The sequence below is a fragment of the Alligator mississippiensis genome, chromosome 9 (genome assembly GCF_030867095.1).
Source record: "Alligator mississippiensis isolate rAllMis1 chromosome 9, rAllMis1, whole genome shotgun sequence".
NCBI classification, from domain to species: domain Eukaryota; kingdom Metazoa; phylum Chordata; order Crocodylia; family Alligatoridae; genus Alligator; species Alligator mississippiensis.
Window position 1 is genome coordinate 43,853,361 of NC_081832.1, and position 16,446 is coordinate 43,869,806.

Consider the following 16,446-nt stretch of genomic DNA (forward strand, 5'->3'; position numbering starts at 1 on the left):
GGAGGCAGCTGCCTCACAGCCAGAACAGATCTCCTAGCCACATGGAGATCAGAACAGGTCCCAGTCTCCATATGGCTGGCAGGCAGCATCCTGTTGAGCCAGGACAGCTCCCTGCACCCCCCTGTGGCCCCCCTGCAATTTGCTCCCAGTCAGCCTTTACATGTGTGCTACTGCACATTAGCTAATGTATCTACAGGTACTAGAAAATGGTGCATTGGACTAATATACTGCATGCACATTGCTGCACATGTGTAGATGGTGATGCTTTACTGTGTGTTAGATTAGTCTAATGCTTAGTAAAGTGTCTTGTGTAGACACGCCCATAGGCTGAATCCAGATGAACAGGGGCTTGTTTTCTGTGGCGCCACAAACTTCTTTGTGACATCACAAACTGCAGGTAGGGAACATTAAAATGTGCCGCTGACTGCAAGTTGGAAGCATGGGGCCAAAATTTGCTACTGGGAAATTCCAGTAGCAAATAAAAAGCACTACGAAAAAATGCAGCATGGCCCATGCAACAGGAATGTCCATCCAAAGACATGGGGGCTTAATCATCCAGGGAGATGCTCTGGCTGCCTGCCAGAGTGTCTCCACTCCTTCAGTCATGCCCTGACTCCTCCAGCACACCAGGAACTGGGAGGAGCTGGGCATGGGCAGTTTTCCTGAAGCAGGACAATTTGTCCCTGCACAAAACACACCTACAGGAGCATGTGCTGCAGCAAGAAGTAGCAGCACAAATTTGTGCTGCTGCTATTTTTGTCGCTGCAAGCACATGCCCCTGCACATTGGGATGTGGCCAGAGGGTGCAGATACATAACACATATACATCAAGGTACTGTGCCTTTATACTAGTTTAAAAGTGGAGCAGACAAACCATATATAGCTCTACACCAAAAATCACTGCGATTCAGTTTGAAGTTGCCCATAAAAAACGATAGTACCATGCTCCAGTGTAAGTTACACTGATATAAATGTCTTCTGTCTGCAGCTGTAGAGAATCTAACTGACTATCCTGGAGTAACCCTTTGCTTAAGTTCCCCCTGCTCCCCTACGACCTAGAGGGAACATGTACTCATTGGGTCTCTTCCTTCAGGCTTTGCTGCCTGGTACGCTGGTATACAAAACTAATGTAAATTGTGTGGATGTCAAAATGTTGTGTGTCTGGAACTTTAGTCCTGGGTCTAAGCTTCCCCATGGAGAAGTACCAAGACAAAAGGGCCCTTGCTCCATTTGGAGCACTACATGGGCTCCATCCATTATTCAGCTAGGTCTGCAGGTATTTCCCCCTCTTCAAGCTCCTGGGCCAAGACTGCTGTTGTGGCTAGGTCTGTAGATGGGGGGCGGTTTCCAGGGGAAAAGTCCTCAGCCCTCCTGTTCCCACGTGGAGCCAATGAGATCTCTCATTTTGTGTTGTCACCACTTTTGGTAATTAAAACAAACATTCTGTTTGCTAGAAATCAGGTGGGGAAATAACTAAGTTGGATGGCAGAGATCAATATATGCCAGGGAGAAACAGCCTATGTAAAGCATCATTACAGGATGATGTATCACTCCACCTTCGAAATAGGGTTTTAAGTTCTGCATGTGTCTTGTACTGCATTTTTGCAATAGGGCAAAATTCACTCAAAAGGGAACAGCAAAGGTAAAAATTACCAACCTTGCAAACCATGTCTTTATAGATTCATAGATGTAAGGGTTGGAAGGGACCTCAATAGATCATCGAGTCTGACCCCCTGCATAGGCAGGAAAGAGTGCTGGGTCTAGATGACCCCAGCTAGATGCTTATCTAACCTCCTCTTGAAGACCCCCAGGGTAGGGGAGAGCACCACCTCCCTTGGGAGCCTGTTCCAGACCCTGGCCACTTGAACTGTGAAGAAGTTCTTCCTAATGTCCAATCTAAATCTGCTCTCTGCTAGCTTGTGGCCATTATTTCTTGTAACCCCCGGGGGTGCCTTGGTGAATAAATCCTCACCAATTCCCTTCTGTGCCCCCATGATGAACTTATAGGCAGCCACAAGGTCGCCTCTCAACCTTCTCTTGCGGAGGCTGAAAAGGTCCAGTTTCTCTAGTCTCTCCTCGTAGGGCTTGGTCTTCAGGCCCTTAACCATACGAGTGGCCCTTCTCTGGACCCTCTCCAGGTTATCCACATCCCTCTTGAAGTGCGGCACCCAGAATTGCATGCAGTATTCCAACTGCGGTCTGACCAGCGCCCTATAGAGGGGAAGTATCACCTCCTTGGACCTATTCGTCATGCATTTGCTGATGCACGATAAAAGTGCCATTGGCTTTTCTGATGGCTTCGTCACACTGCCGACTCATGTTCATCTTGGAGTCCACTAGGACTCCAAGATCCCTTTCCACTTCCGTGCCACCCAGCAGGTCATCCCCTAGGCTGTAGGTGTGCTGGACATTTTTCCTCCCTGGTGCAGCACTTTGCATTTCTCCTTGTTGAACTGCATTCTGTTGTATTCTGCCCACTTGTCCAACCTGTCCAGGTCTGCTTGCAGCTGTTCCCTGCCCTCCAGCGTGTCCACTTCTTTACCTACTCTCTTTACCTACAGTCCTCTATGACTCTTGCTAACTGTTTTTACCCAGGCGTGTGCCTGATGCTATACATACTTTTTTTTACTGCAGGTTTTGATCAAATCAGTTTTCTCTTCCCTACATGTCCTTTAGTGCCATGTCGGACCAGATTCTGAACTTCTCTTTTTAGTGTCTTAATACATACTTCTCTTTCCATCCATGTCAGCGTGGGTTTTCCGCGTGAGGACACCGTGCTTGTAGGTAATAGCATTCAGCGCTTGGGGAATGTCCAGGAAAGGATTGCTGCCATCAATGATTCTTGTCACTTTCTTTGCACTGGCTCCAAATTTGTCATCCACAAGTTCCGATAGCGATTTTCTCAATTCGTCTTCGTCACTTGGAAACAAATCCAGAGAATACATTGAACAAAGAGCATGTGATTTTAAAAATGCAGGTATCAGGCCATGCATTAACTGCCCTTGATGTAAGTGAATCACTTATTATAGAGGTGGTAGAATAATAAAACAAGTCATTATTCTATTTTTTTTTTTTTTAAATAATGCTAACCTAGGTAATATAATGCATGCCATCAAATTCCCCACTCATAAACACAGTTGAAGTCCTGTCAACTCAAATGGCATTGCACTGAGCATAATTGTAAACTGGACAATCTGTGACTGTCCTCATTACAGCTTTGTGACATTATTTAAACAAAGGAGGTGCTAGGCTGGATATTGGTGACTTTTTGGGCAAAGTGCCAAAAACACTTGCAATCTTGACATGTAAGTTGTTGGCATGCCAGAAGTGGATGATGGGGAAGCCACGAGGGGCCTGATCCTTGTTGTGGCAGCCCTAGCCCCTTTCCCGCCGTCTGCCCCAAGGCATGTATACACCCAAGGCATGTATACTATTTGCAGCCTTCTAGCTGCCTGCCACAGCCAGCACAGGCTCTGGGCAAGCACCTACTCGCTGCCACAGAGCCCAGGCTTCTTGCAGCAGGCAGTGGAGAAACTGCAAGCAGCTGCACCAGGGTCCGTGGAGCCTCGGCCTGGCTCACTGCTGGCAGTGGGTGCATGTGTGCCTTGAGATGGATGGAGGGGAACAGGCTGGAGCTGCACTGCCACAACAATGACTGGGCCCCTCACAGCTCTCTTGCTGTCCACCCTGAGGCATGTGTATCAAGCAAACTGCTTTTGCATGCCCCACACTGGCACGTGTGCCAAGGGTTGCCTTCCCCTAGGCTAGACATTATCAGACATGTGTCAGGCTGGAATGCTATTCCTAGCCATGTAGTCCTGCATGTGTTTGTGACTACATATACAGCCTGAGCATATGCAGTGGTAAAAAAATGGAGGAGAAAAAGCATATATATCCCACCATACTTCTCTCCAAGAACTCAGCGGCTAGGATGTTAACTCCGCAATGCAGAGGCCCTGATGCAGAGTTGGTTCAAAACTAGGTCTCTCTGATGTCTTAACAGAGCACTCTAATGAACATGCCACGGGCAGATATCAGCCCAGCCCTCTTCTAGTGCTCCTTTTCAAGCTGGGTGATACGTGGGAGATACATGGGCATAAGAGGAGCCAGAGGATGCATGACTATGAGGTGGCTGCTGGTCTGGCAGGATGGGAGCCTGAGTTCTAGTTGGCCCTTGCTTCCAGTGACAAAGAAGGTACCCCCTGCTCTGCCCTTTGTTTATTTTCCCCATGGACTATATTAGCAGCTCAGCTTCAAAAGGAGTGTTGGAGAAAGAAGTAGATAATGGCTGTCCTATGACATGGTGTCTAGAGTACTCTGTTGGCTTGTCAGTCAGGAAGACCAAGTTCAAGCCCCCTTTAGGGGACGGGGGGGGAAAGTACAAAACCCCACAGCTTCCCAGGTGACTGTCATAGCCATTCAGCTATGGAGGGGAAAGGCACATCCATGCAGTCCCTTTCCACTCTTGGTGCTAAGTTGGGTAGTCATGTTATTTGCTTTTGGGCCTCTCAGGCCACTATGTGTTCACAAGAGGTGTATATATGTGCCTTGACTACAACTGTGAATGCCCAGTCTGCACAATTAGTCACATACAGTTGTTCATGTGTGCAGGTCAGTATGTCCAAAAATAGAATGCCAAACTGTGTAAGTGCCATTTTTGACACTGAGAAGACCAAAAAATGCCATATAGATCACCAAGTCTGTACACTTAGATAACAAGGAAGGAAACAGATTTCCAGGTATTGTTTTACCCGATTCTTTCAGGAGCAGTTCTCCAACATTACCCAGGTTTAGAGGGCTGTGTTGTCTGTCCCCTACTTTTTTTAAATAAGTGTAATGCCAAGTACACAAGTGTAAACCTTACTCCTGTCTGGGTTTTTTTTCTTAGCTTGTTTCGATAAAGTAAGAATGAATTGAAACTCTAAACGAAACTTTACTGCAATTCATGGCTGAGAAACCAGGAGCAGGAAGCAACAGTATTTCTGCGGACAGCTTCAGTGCATGAAGTTAGAACTACCAAAGTCTCCTGCCTCCAGAGCTTTGGTACTTTGAAGAAACATCCAAACAGATGGTGACTTCCTCCACTTCAGCTGTTTGAAATAGAACTTGCTGGATAACGCCAATTATTTTGAAAGAATCTGAATGTCACTTTTGCTACATTCCCCTGTCCCTCTCTGAACCTCTGGATTTCGGGTTCTTTGAAAGCTTGCCTGTCTGATGGCAATTAAGCTCCCTTATAGGGCAGGGTAGCTGTGGATCCTGAGCCCACAGCCTTCTTACAAAGATTTGCCTTCCACATGTTGGGGTTGTGTGCAAGGCCGTCCCGTCCTACCCTGAAGAACCTGTGGCTGCAAGGTGTCCTGCAGCCGAGAGGACCCCTGCGGCCGTGAACGCTTCAAATCAGTGCCACAGCAAGGGGGGGGCAGGTGGTTGCCACCATTCTGTGATGCCGCCATCGCCACTGGCTTCACGTCCAGCCATTTGCCACCTCCTGCCCCCTGCTTCTTTGCATCAGGGGGCCCCAAAACTATATTTTGCAGGGGGCCCCAAAAATTGTGGTCCGGCCCTGGTTGTGTGTCTGGGTGCAATAGTATTATTTCAGCCTATTACAGACTTTATGGAGAGAGGGCTATTTAGGGGGCAGGGTAGTAAGGGTGTCAGATGACTCAGGGGAGGTAACAAATGGGAGACAGATCTGACAATGGTGAGGGGTGGTGTTATTTGCCTCAATGGTAGGAATGAGGAGGAAGCAGACAGCCTGGCATGGGGTCTGCTTAGCCCATGTGAGTATGTGCTCAAGACTTGTCTCTGCTACCACACCAAGAACTCCTTGCTCCATGGAGTATTTGTCTCAGTGCAGAGAAGGCAAGAGATCTCTCATGTTACAGCTAGCTTCCCTCTAATAAAGCAAGAAACCCTGCAGCAAGGCAACATCCACCTTACCTTCGTCCCAGATTAGACTGATACAAAGGGAGGAACAAAGAGAGCGCATGGAAATGGGAGGATGGGTGGAGAAGAAAGACCTCAGAAAAACCAGTGTAATCCAGATGGGAGCTGAACTGTTCTAGCATTTGGCATTTCCCCATGCAGGGGCTCTCTTTCCCCATGTCTGCTGTGGGTGAAAGGTTCCACCTCCCAAAAGCTGGGTGTTTTGCAACAATTGTATAATAGCCTGACTCTTCCTGTATTCAGCTGAACCAGCTGCACTTTCTCTGAACTCCCTTATATAAATTTTCTTACCAGATGCCAGTGCATTTCAGCTGCCTTAGTGGAGCTGGATGGCTCCCTCTAGTGACTAACTTATGGTAATATTCTTGGTTCCTTTCTGTTGAACATCAGATGCTAGTCAAGGCCAATCTTTCTGGTAGATGTGCCACAAAAAGCCCTGCATATTCCTCAGGTGCCACTCCAATTCCTTTTCCTTACCTAATCAGCTGCTCTGCTGTCTGCTTCCTGCCCTGTGCTCCATGTAGGAGAGGCAAGGATTTTTGTGATTTTTTTTTTAATTGTACCAACTGTATTGTTGGGAGTGGGCTTTTGCCACATTAGGGATATACCTCTACATTTGCTGACTGAGATGGGAAATCAAATAAGAGTTTGCCTACTAGGCAACATTCCTTTGCATTCCTATTTTCCAGCTGCATTATTTGATTGCATCATACCATAGATTCCCCAAATCAACCAACTTTGTACACTGTAATGGGCCAGAGGACATTGTTTTGCAGGAGTATTAGTAGCTGTGCAAATTTTTCCTGAGTTACCCTCTGGTGGTTCTTGACAGAATATCCTTCCAAACCTGTATTTAGTGGTTAATCACCGGACAATGTGATCATCTTCACTGAGAGAGGGTGCTGCACGCTTCACTCCAAACTGCACAGAAGTTATGGCCTGACCGCTGGTAGTTCCATACACTCAGCTCACATCAAAGTCAACAGGAACTGCATGTGCTAAGACCTTCTGGAAGTCTGGCCACAAGTGCATAACTGCAAGAGGCAGCTGGCAAGGCAAAGGGAAGCGGACAGAGGCCAAATAGTTATCAGAGCCTAGTAAATTTATGAACTGGATTATATGACATGGTTGCTTGAAACAGGAGGGGGCTGGACTCGATAACCCAGGAAGCCCCTTGCAGTGCCATGTTCCTTTGACTAGATGTAAACAAGCTGTTGTCTGAAGATGGTCCCCCAAAAGAATAGAGAGTTGTTTGCTGACATTTAAAGCCGCACCCCTACAAGAAGTTTCCCACAAGACAAATTATGTATCCATGTTGAGGCCCATAGAAGTCAATGGGGCTTGCCTTGTACACTCAGACCACAAGTGGGCTTAATTTATAAAGGAATATAATTTAAATTAGAGAAATGAAGCAGAGCTTGGGTATGGGTGTTGCAAAATGTATAATAATAATTATTATATTAATCATATACAGCATTTTATTAACATATACACTACATGGTCATGATGGGTGGTGTGATTATGGTATTAACTGTTCTGAGATTTATCATCACAGTTAGTTAAACTGCATCCAATTCCTACCTGGGTATACATCAGGAAAATAACTCCAGGTGCCTCAATTGGTGGGGACTGAAGCTTATTTCCAAATGGAGAAGCTTCTGTGGTGTGACTGCAATATAAACCAAGCTCACATGGAAGAGAATATAATTCTGAGTGACTAACATAATCCTCAGATTTAGAGCTTCTCTGATCAAAGACCACCCATATTAAAGTGTTTGGAAAGTAGGTGGCACATGGTGGGTGCTGTTCCAAATCACTCAGTCACTCAAGTAATCACCCCCTTTACATGAGACCTCCTGCAGAAACAACAGCACAGGCATCTACTCCTAGTGAGCATCATCTAGGCACTTGGACGCTGATGGATGCCTTATGCAGGTTTCTGATACATAAATAAATCCAACCATGGGAAGGGGCAGTGTTCGAGGCCCCAGGAATTTGACAGGTACATTTCAAAGCTGAAAAGGAAATGTTTGTATTACCGAGTAGCTAAAAAATCAGACCTTGTTCCTTCAGGATGGCAGTCACCTCTCCACTGGAGTTGCTCGAGCAAGGGTGTGTGCTTGTGAGTGGGTGAAATGCATTGCTGTGCAGAGTTGGGCAAGCTCATTGCCTGAACTGCCACCTATGCCCTCCACTGGCCAAGTGCATGGGGTTTAATTTCAGAGGTAAACTTCCTTGTTGGAGCATTTCCAGAGTCAGCCTGTGTTAATGATGCACTTTCCTAAATCCTGGCGCTGTCTACAGCTATTAGAGATAGTGCCTCTGGAGTTAGATAATACTTAGAAGCGATACTTACATTGCCCACTCCAGCTTCTCATTTTTTATTGAGTTATACAGCGTCTGAAACAAGAACATAATATTAGCCCTTAGCATCTCCTCCAAGAACATCCTTTCTGTAGAAACCTGCTGTAGACCACCTTGCCACAAGACATTTTCAGTGAGCTGCCCAAGTACTGATTTGTTCCTGGACAGCTGTTTGAAATATCGGAGCAGCCAACTATTGTAATAGAAAGGCACAAGAGTGAGGGTCACTCTGGATTCATGCTCTAAGTGAATACCTGGCCATTCGGGTGGGGAACAGGAATCAGGGTGTGGTTGGCTATAGAAACTGGCATGTCCTAACCACTCTTGCCTGGTGGGGCAAAAGGCCTAAACAGACCTTTGGCCTGCCTCTCCCAAATGACAAAGACTGAACTGCAGACTTGGTCTGGTGAAGGAAGAAGTCCTGAGCAGGGTTAGATGCACAGCCGGTGTAGGGATCTCTGCTGCAGATCTCAACAGCAAAACCATGTAGGTCAGCCCTGCCTTCCAGTCAGAGCCTACAGGCTCTGAATAGGCTCTGTGACTTGGAGCTGCTCCTGGGTGAATTCCCGCCTCCTCAAAGGCTGTCAGTGGCTTTCCCACCCCAAGGCAAAGTGCAGGGAGGGATATTTGAAATGACCCAATAGTAAGTGATGAACCCCTAGCACAGAGTGAAGATGGCAGAGCCCAGACCATCACATATATTAAGACCCTGCATGTTTCAAAATGGCCGTTGGGACACTTTATCTAAAGCTCATTTGACAAGGTTCAGATAAAGTGCTCCTGTGGCCATTTTGAATGCACGGGGGCTTAATACACATGACAGTGAAGCAAAATGTTCTAATTAGAACATGGAACAGACTCAATTAATCAAGTCTACTCTGATGCATTCTAATTAGAATGTGAACAAGCATGCATATAGGCACCCTGGCTGACTCCATGTTTAAATGTCTAAGTCTGCTACCCATCCACAAAGTGGGCAAGTGTAGGCTACAGCTACTACCGTGCATGCTCAGTCTGCTTGACAACATAGTTGTCACATGTGTAGGACTACATGTCCAGGGACAGAATACCCCTGGATGCATAAGTACTCTGTATACATCTCAAAATGGCCACTTAGATGAAAAGGAAAAAATAAAATGCCACTCTTTGAGAACTGGCTTAGGACAATGAAATTTAACACCTGAAACTAGGCTCCAGAAGCAGGTGACCTACATTCTGCTTTTGGTGTTTGACGTTGGGCGGTTCTTTGTGATTCAGGTTCCCAGTGTGTGAAATGGGACAGTGGGGTCTGATTACCTTACTGGGGTGCTGAGAGATCTAAATACCTAAGGTTTCCATACACCATGCCAGAAGCTGAGATGGAATTAAGGCAGCAGTTCTCAATCTTTTTTAGACTAAAGGCATCCTCAGAAAATGCCAGATCTTAGTTTTTATTTGTTTTTTGACTACAGGAAAATAACACAGCAATTCTTCTGTTGCAAAGAATTTGGAAAGACTACAACAGGTCATGATTTCATATTTGGAATTTCTGGGTTTCTCTTGTAAATCATGTTTATACACTTAACAGTGCTAGCATTGTGCAGTGCCCTGCAGCACCCTTGAAAGCATCTCAGGGCAGTCCAGACTCTCATCCTTGAGCTGAACCTAGTAAAACATGTGGCCTCTAGAGGGCACCTGGAAATGTTCCTTCTGGCCATTATACTTCAAACTGCAAGCACAGAGCTTAGCTGGCTTTCGTTCCCCAGCAACTTCTGTGCAAAAATACTCCATTTCAGGCTGCTAAAATTTTTGCAACAGATAACAGTGTTGGTTGGGTTAATTTCTCTGAAACAGAGAAAGTGTTCATTGTAGCATGTACAACCTTCTTTTCCCTGCAACTGAATGTGTTGTATTTAAACAAGATGGAGGTGTATGCAGGGAATGGTGCATTTGCGGGCTGGCTGTATTCATTTGGGTGTATTATTCTGTGCTCAGATGCATGGTGATGCAAGTCTGCTAACTACAAAAACAGACAGTTATGCTTTGGTAGCTTATGAGGTGGGAAAGGAGTCAACTAGTATGAATAAAAATTGTGCAGGAAACAGACCTTCAGTGACTTATTCTAACAGGCCAAATTGTTTCAAGCTTTAGATACTGGAGCTGATAAAATTGTTCTTCTAGTGGAATAGTTTTCCAATGGAAAATACTACTAATTTGATTGCATTAGAATATTCCTTGGGAATGTGCCTGTTTTGTGGAAATTTTTATGGAAAGAAAATGGCATGCCTACTTGCCAGATCATCAGCAGATGAGAGAGCTGGGCTATCTAGCTCCCCAGCTCCCCCCCACCTCCCCCCGGCTGGTCAGCTGTACCTGTAGGGAGGTATGGATTTGGAGAAGTTGGTCTACCAGACTGAGAGTGAAGGGGTAGCTGGATAGTCCCAAGTTGTTTAAAAATGTGTTGCTTCTTCCAGTATAGAATTTTTCAAAACTACTTGTTCTGCAGAAAATGTCACATTTCTGCCATCTGTTTTGATTCAGGATAATGTTCTTTAAAAAAATCCAGCATTTTCTGGGGAACAGAAAATATGGTATGTGCTCAGCTCAGTTTGAGGCATTGTTGTTTTAGTTGTGAGGGCTATAAAATTTGAAAACATCCTGAAGTAAAACATATAAATGGTACATATAAATGGAACCTGGATGGAGGGCCTGGTTAAAATGGCTCTTGCAGTTATTTCTCTGTGGTTCAGTAGCAAGGATATTTTGATTAGGAGCCTGAACAACTGTGACACTGATCTGCTGTCTGAGCTTTCCTCTCTGGCTTCTGTTGTTCATCTGAACTTTTGGTTACCTAAAGTGTAAATTCTTCATTCTCTGCCTATGCACAGCTCCTAGTACAATAGATCCTATCTCTAAGTTGGGACTTTTAGGTATTACCGTAAGACGTCATCCCTCTCTCTTTATATCACATTACCTTCAGCAAATCCTTTGCAAAGTCTTTCCCATTGTTTAAGCCATCCAGGTTTGCTATAAATTGCTGGCATGACATCTTCTTTCCAATATTCTGTAATACACAGTAGTAGATCATTAAATCCTAGACAGTTTTTAGTTTAATCAAACAATTTTTAAAGAACAGATTTGAGAGATTTATTTGAAGGGAGCTGGGTCTGACCCAATGGCCCAAAGCTTAATGCTCAGGAATGCTGTGTTTCTTCCATTATATTTAAATACTCTTGCTGGGCTCACTACTCTGGTCCCTGGTATTTGAAATCTGAACTTTGATGCAGTATCTCAAATAGCTTCTTTCATTATAAAGGGCTGAGCCCAAAGCCTATTGAATGAGAGGTAATTTTTGCAAAGGAAAGTGGGCATTAAGGCCCATCATCCCAATGTGGTAAGTAGCACTCATCTTTTGGCCCTGATGGAAATGAGTAAGGGGCAGGGCAATGAGAAATCTAGACTACTGTTTTCATCCTCTGGCGGCACTAAGAACCTGCAGCATTTCTGGTGAGAATTGTCAGACAATGCAAAGGTTGTGGCTATGTAAGATCTTCTGTTATTGAGATCTAGCAATGTGGAATACAACAGGCTTTGTTGAAAGATTCAGGCAGGTTAGCCGCAGTGACTGAGGCTCCTACATAGACTAATAGGGCTGTCTGCTGTGGTTAGCCTGTGCTGTTTTTCAGCAATGTATTCCATCTGGAAAATGAAAAAACACAAAGCTTATTGTTCAGAAGCAATGACAAGGATGATGACTGGCTGGGTGAAATCTGTGTGTCCCCCTTTGGAAGGACTAGGTAAATCAATGTAGAAAGATGAGTCACTGGATTTAAGTCAATGTTGGCCAAAGAGAAAAATCTCTAAGAACAAACAAATATGTCATCAAAAAATGGTCTCCCAATGCAATCAAACCCAGGGAGCAGCCCCCAGGCACTTGTTTTTGAATTAAGCACTTGAATGTAATGCAAGCTCATAAAACAATAGCAAATTAGGACGCTAACTGGGAACTTGTTGACTCCCTGGAGGTATTAATCTCTGTGCATGGCATTCAAAGCTCCACAGCTGTCACTACTTCCAGCTCTGAGCCCCTTTTGTCCACAGCATTAGGTAGTACCATGTGGGCAGGCTTTGGGATTAACATGTCTAGTTTTGCCCCTTGCTGTCTCATTAACTGCAGCTGAATTGAGGACATATTTCTCTTTTAGCTCCTCTGGTTGTTGGTGCCACATTTGAATGACTCTGTCTGATATTCCTAATTATGCATACTATCAATACTAGGTTTTGGATTAGTTGGTACCCCAGGGAGATCACAGAAGAGAGAAGTAAAGTACTGTAACAAATCTGCAGCCTCCTAGGACATTGCTGTCATCATTGTGCTGAACACTACAACCATACAGACTCCCATAGCAGTCATGGGAATGCATCTTACATCCTCTTGTTCCAAAGCATGTGCCTGTGTTGTCAATCATGGGTACCTAAAATTAGGCTCCTAAGTACATAAAACTCAAATAAAAGAGACTTGATTCCCAGAAAGCTTAGAGCCCAGCAGCAGCAGCTGCTCACATTTAAAGTAATACTGAAAAACTGAGTTCTTATTTAGGAGCTTAAATTTAGACACTCATATTTTAACACTCATGGCTCCAGGCCTCTGCTTGCTTGTTCTAATGGACTTCTAATAGTACAGGAGATAACAAAAATTAAGCAGTGCTGTTTCTGTTGAGCAGAGGGCAGTGAGGCACACACATGTGCTTGGAGGTGAGTTAGTGGGTTAGAAACAGCCACTGGAACAAATGTGTGGATGGAGGTATGGAAACAAAGAGGAAACAGAAAGAGAGAGAGAGGGAGAGAGAGACAGGAGCATAATACTGATGAACTTCCAGGAGAGGGCAATGTTACTGGTGGCCCTGAAATATTGAATACCCTCGCACAGGGAGGACAGGAGTGTAGGCAGTAGGCTTGCTGAGTCAACTAAGGGTATTCATGTTACGGTTCTTTGCGCTTTCTCTTGTACAACGAACATTTTTTAGCCAAGACAAAGCCTGTAGCAGCATTGAGGAAAGCAGTCATTTCTTGAGCTACTGAAGAGGATGAAATCATACATCTATTCCCATTTTCACAACAAAAAATGCTCTGTAGGAACCTAAGGCAGGCTCCTGGCAACATTAATTGACAAGGACTAGCTGTTTGAACTCCTCCACTATAATGGGCCAGATTCAGTCCAGGTGTCAGCAGGCTTCAGTGAAAGCTGTGCTTGCTTATGGCAGGTCTGAATTTGGTCTGTCTTTCTGGGTTCCTACTCCTGCTTCATGTGTATAATGAAATAAATGAAACTACCTTCCTGAATTGGGTCCTCCTTGTAAGTGATTGCTTACACAGTTTAGAGAAACAGATATCTCTGAGTAACTATCTAGCCATAAGTATAGGTTTATATGCACCAACAAACATGGGTCAATGAGAGGAAGAGAATACTGGAGGCCTTTCCCACAGCCAAGTGTGGATCATAACTAGGAGAAAGGAAATTTCACCCAATCCTACATGTTCATGGACCTGAAGAGGAGAGTGAATAATCACTTGAAGTGGACTATTCAGTTCTATACACAGCATAGCTATGAACCCAATATATGTTGCAATAGCTAGTTAGCTAGATCATGTCTGAATCTCCTCTCTCATTCAGTGGAGTGCTATTCATTCTGCTGTAAGTAGAATAAGTCCCAAGCTTGTTTCTTGGGACAGCTTGGATAATTATGTGCCCTTCTACAAACAGCTGATCAGCCTAAGATGCCATGACCAAAATGAGATCAAGTATCAACAGTTGCTCCTTCCTTCCCTAGGTAATGTGGGCCACGTGTAAGGGTCTACCCAACTTGAGTAGGTGGACGCATGATTTTGTGGACAGATCACGGGCCCAGACACCATTTTCACAGGCTTATTGTGGTGCCCCCCATCTCTGATTGGGCAAAGGGTCCCAGTGGCCCTGTCCCCCACTGCTGATTGGCCTAGAAGGCTGTCTGTCGTGCAGCCCAGCCCCCTGCTGCTAATTGGTGTAGGGGAGCAGGACTGCATGATTGGCAGCCCTCTCAGCAATCAGCAGCAAGGGGCAGGGGTGGCAGCCATCTTTCCTGCTCACCTTCGTGCTGGCAGCCCGCTTCGTGCCAGGCTGCACGGCTGGGAGGACTGCTGGCTCCCACTGAGGAGCCAGCATTTTATTTTTAGTAAGTTTTTTGGGGGGGGTTCCCCATGGATTTTGTGGAGGTTGTCCAATTTCACAATTTCTGCACAATCTGCACGATCATGATTTGAGTAGGTCCCTAGCTATGGGCCTGCTGTATAACCTCTTGCTAAGGACATTGGGTCATATTCATCATTAGGTGGCTCAACACAAGAACAAGAAATAAGCAAAAGAACTGATCCACTGGCAGATCAGCAAAGGTGTATTGTGGCCTCAATTTGGAAAGTTCTTTGCTCAGAAGAAAAATGAGGCAATTGAGACATAGCTAGGAGCTGAATATAAAGATGCTCCTGCTAGAGCAATGCCCCCTCTATTCTTATCTGTGTTTGGTCTTATGGCAGACAAGTTTTAAAGTGAGGAGGTCTAAAACTAACCAACACATCATCTGGAAAAGGCAGGGTCTTACTATATTTCCTGTAGTTTGAAATCTTTTCTCAAGGTGGGTTCACCTTGAGAGGCTTCTTATTTCACATAGTTTGATTTCTTAGCACTCCTAGATGCTGCTTGGGTTCAGGGAGCTCCAGGGGAGAAAATTCTTGGATCAGAGTGTGGTTTTTATGAAGCTCTGCCTGGTAAGACTATCACAAAAGTACATGAGGCAGGTGTCTGGCAATGCACACTACAGAAGTTGTACCCTGACCTCTCAGCCATGTGGTACTCTGGGGTCTTCTGCCCCTTCTGGCACTGTAGCACCTATAATGTGTCATCTTCTGTTCCTAGCAACAGCTGCAGTTTCTGTGGACCTGGCGGGCTTGCCTGAGTGTTGAAACTCAATCAGAAGATGTGATGGAACAACATGGCTTCCTTGGCTTTTCCCAAAATGCTTCAGGCAATCAGTGGAGCAACGCCAATTTACTTCAGCCAAACATCTGGCCTGTATGGTCTTTTGCCTCTGTAATTTGGAAAGCAGCAGTGGGTCATTTTGCCATCCCATTTTATAGATGAAGAAACCCAAATACTTAGAAGAGACCTAGCTTGTTGGGAAACTGACAGAAGAGTGGGGAATAGATCTCATATCACTTGTCTGCCAGCCCAGGGCCCAGTGCACTGGGCATTATAGGTTACTTACAGACGTTAAAAATAAAACCAAAAATGCACTTTCTTGGAAGAAGCAGCACCTTAGTTCGACCTGGTTCTGCAGTGTCTGTATAGATTAGGCACTTCAGCATGGCTTTTTGGCACTTTTATCTAAAATTGATTCAATCAGCTATTAGATAAGAGCCAAAAAAGCTCCACAAAAGCTCCCGATCTATACAGACATTGGGTAGGCCTGGTCTAACTAACGCAACGCCTCTTCCGGGCATGTACTGGGTTTGACGTGGTAGTGCACCAAGTTTAAAGCGCTGTGTCTTTTGTTTTGTTCTTTAAACATCCATAAGCAACCACCATCTCATCTGCAACAGAACTCATGGCTAGAAGCCAGTGTTGTCCCCTTGGCCTTCTAGAATGCAAAAGGGAAGAAGATGATGAATGAGACTGGGGAAGCTAAGCAGGGCAATCATACTAACTAACTAACTATAGACTAAATATATGCATGAGTCTTTACTGTGATGGATTATAGGGAAATAGTCCCTCCATGGGAAATCAGCGGAGTCTTCACCAGAATTAATGCTACTAAGGAGGAGGTATGGAACAATTCTGGAAATACAGGGCCACAGAAGGCCCCTAGCACCATAAGGCTTGCAGGCATTTCTGTGCTACCACATGTGTAGCTGAAGGGGACAGGGATGGGTAGATGCTTGCCCAGTGGACCTATGGAAAAGTGCAGGGAAAGTGGAGTCCATAGATGTTATTTCAACCTGAAGGCTATAGTTAGCTGTGACTGAGTGGCTCTGCTGATGTGGGGGTTACGGTCCTTGGAGAATTTATGAGTATGAACCCTTCACATGAGCTTTACGCTAGAGACAAGGTGCAGCCTAAGGACC

The 16,446-nt window shown here is 45.1% G+C and overlaps 1 protein-coding gene across 1 annotated transcript in view; it reads right to left on the minus strand.

Moving 5' to 3' along the window:
- PSD2 (pleckstrin and Sec7 domain containing 2) overlaps nucleotides 1–16,446 on the minus strand; it is a 225,685-nt gene that overhangs the window by 41,923 nt on the left and 167,316 nt on the right. Inside the window, exons 8-10 of the mRNA XM_006264057.3 lie at nucleotides 11,267–11,356; nucleotides 8,306–8,349; nucleotides 2,729–2,919 (exon numbers count right to left, since the gene is read on the minus strand). Of these exons, the coding sequence (XP_006264119.2) occupies nucleotides 2,729–2,919; nucleotides 8,306–8,349; nucleotides 11,267–11,356 (325 nt within the window). The remainder of the gene's footprint in view (nucleotides 1–2,728; nucleotides 2,920–8,305; nucleotides 8,350–11,266; nucleotides 11,357–16,446) is intronic.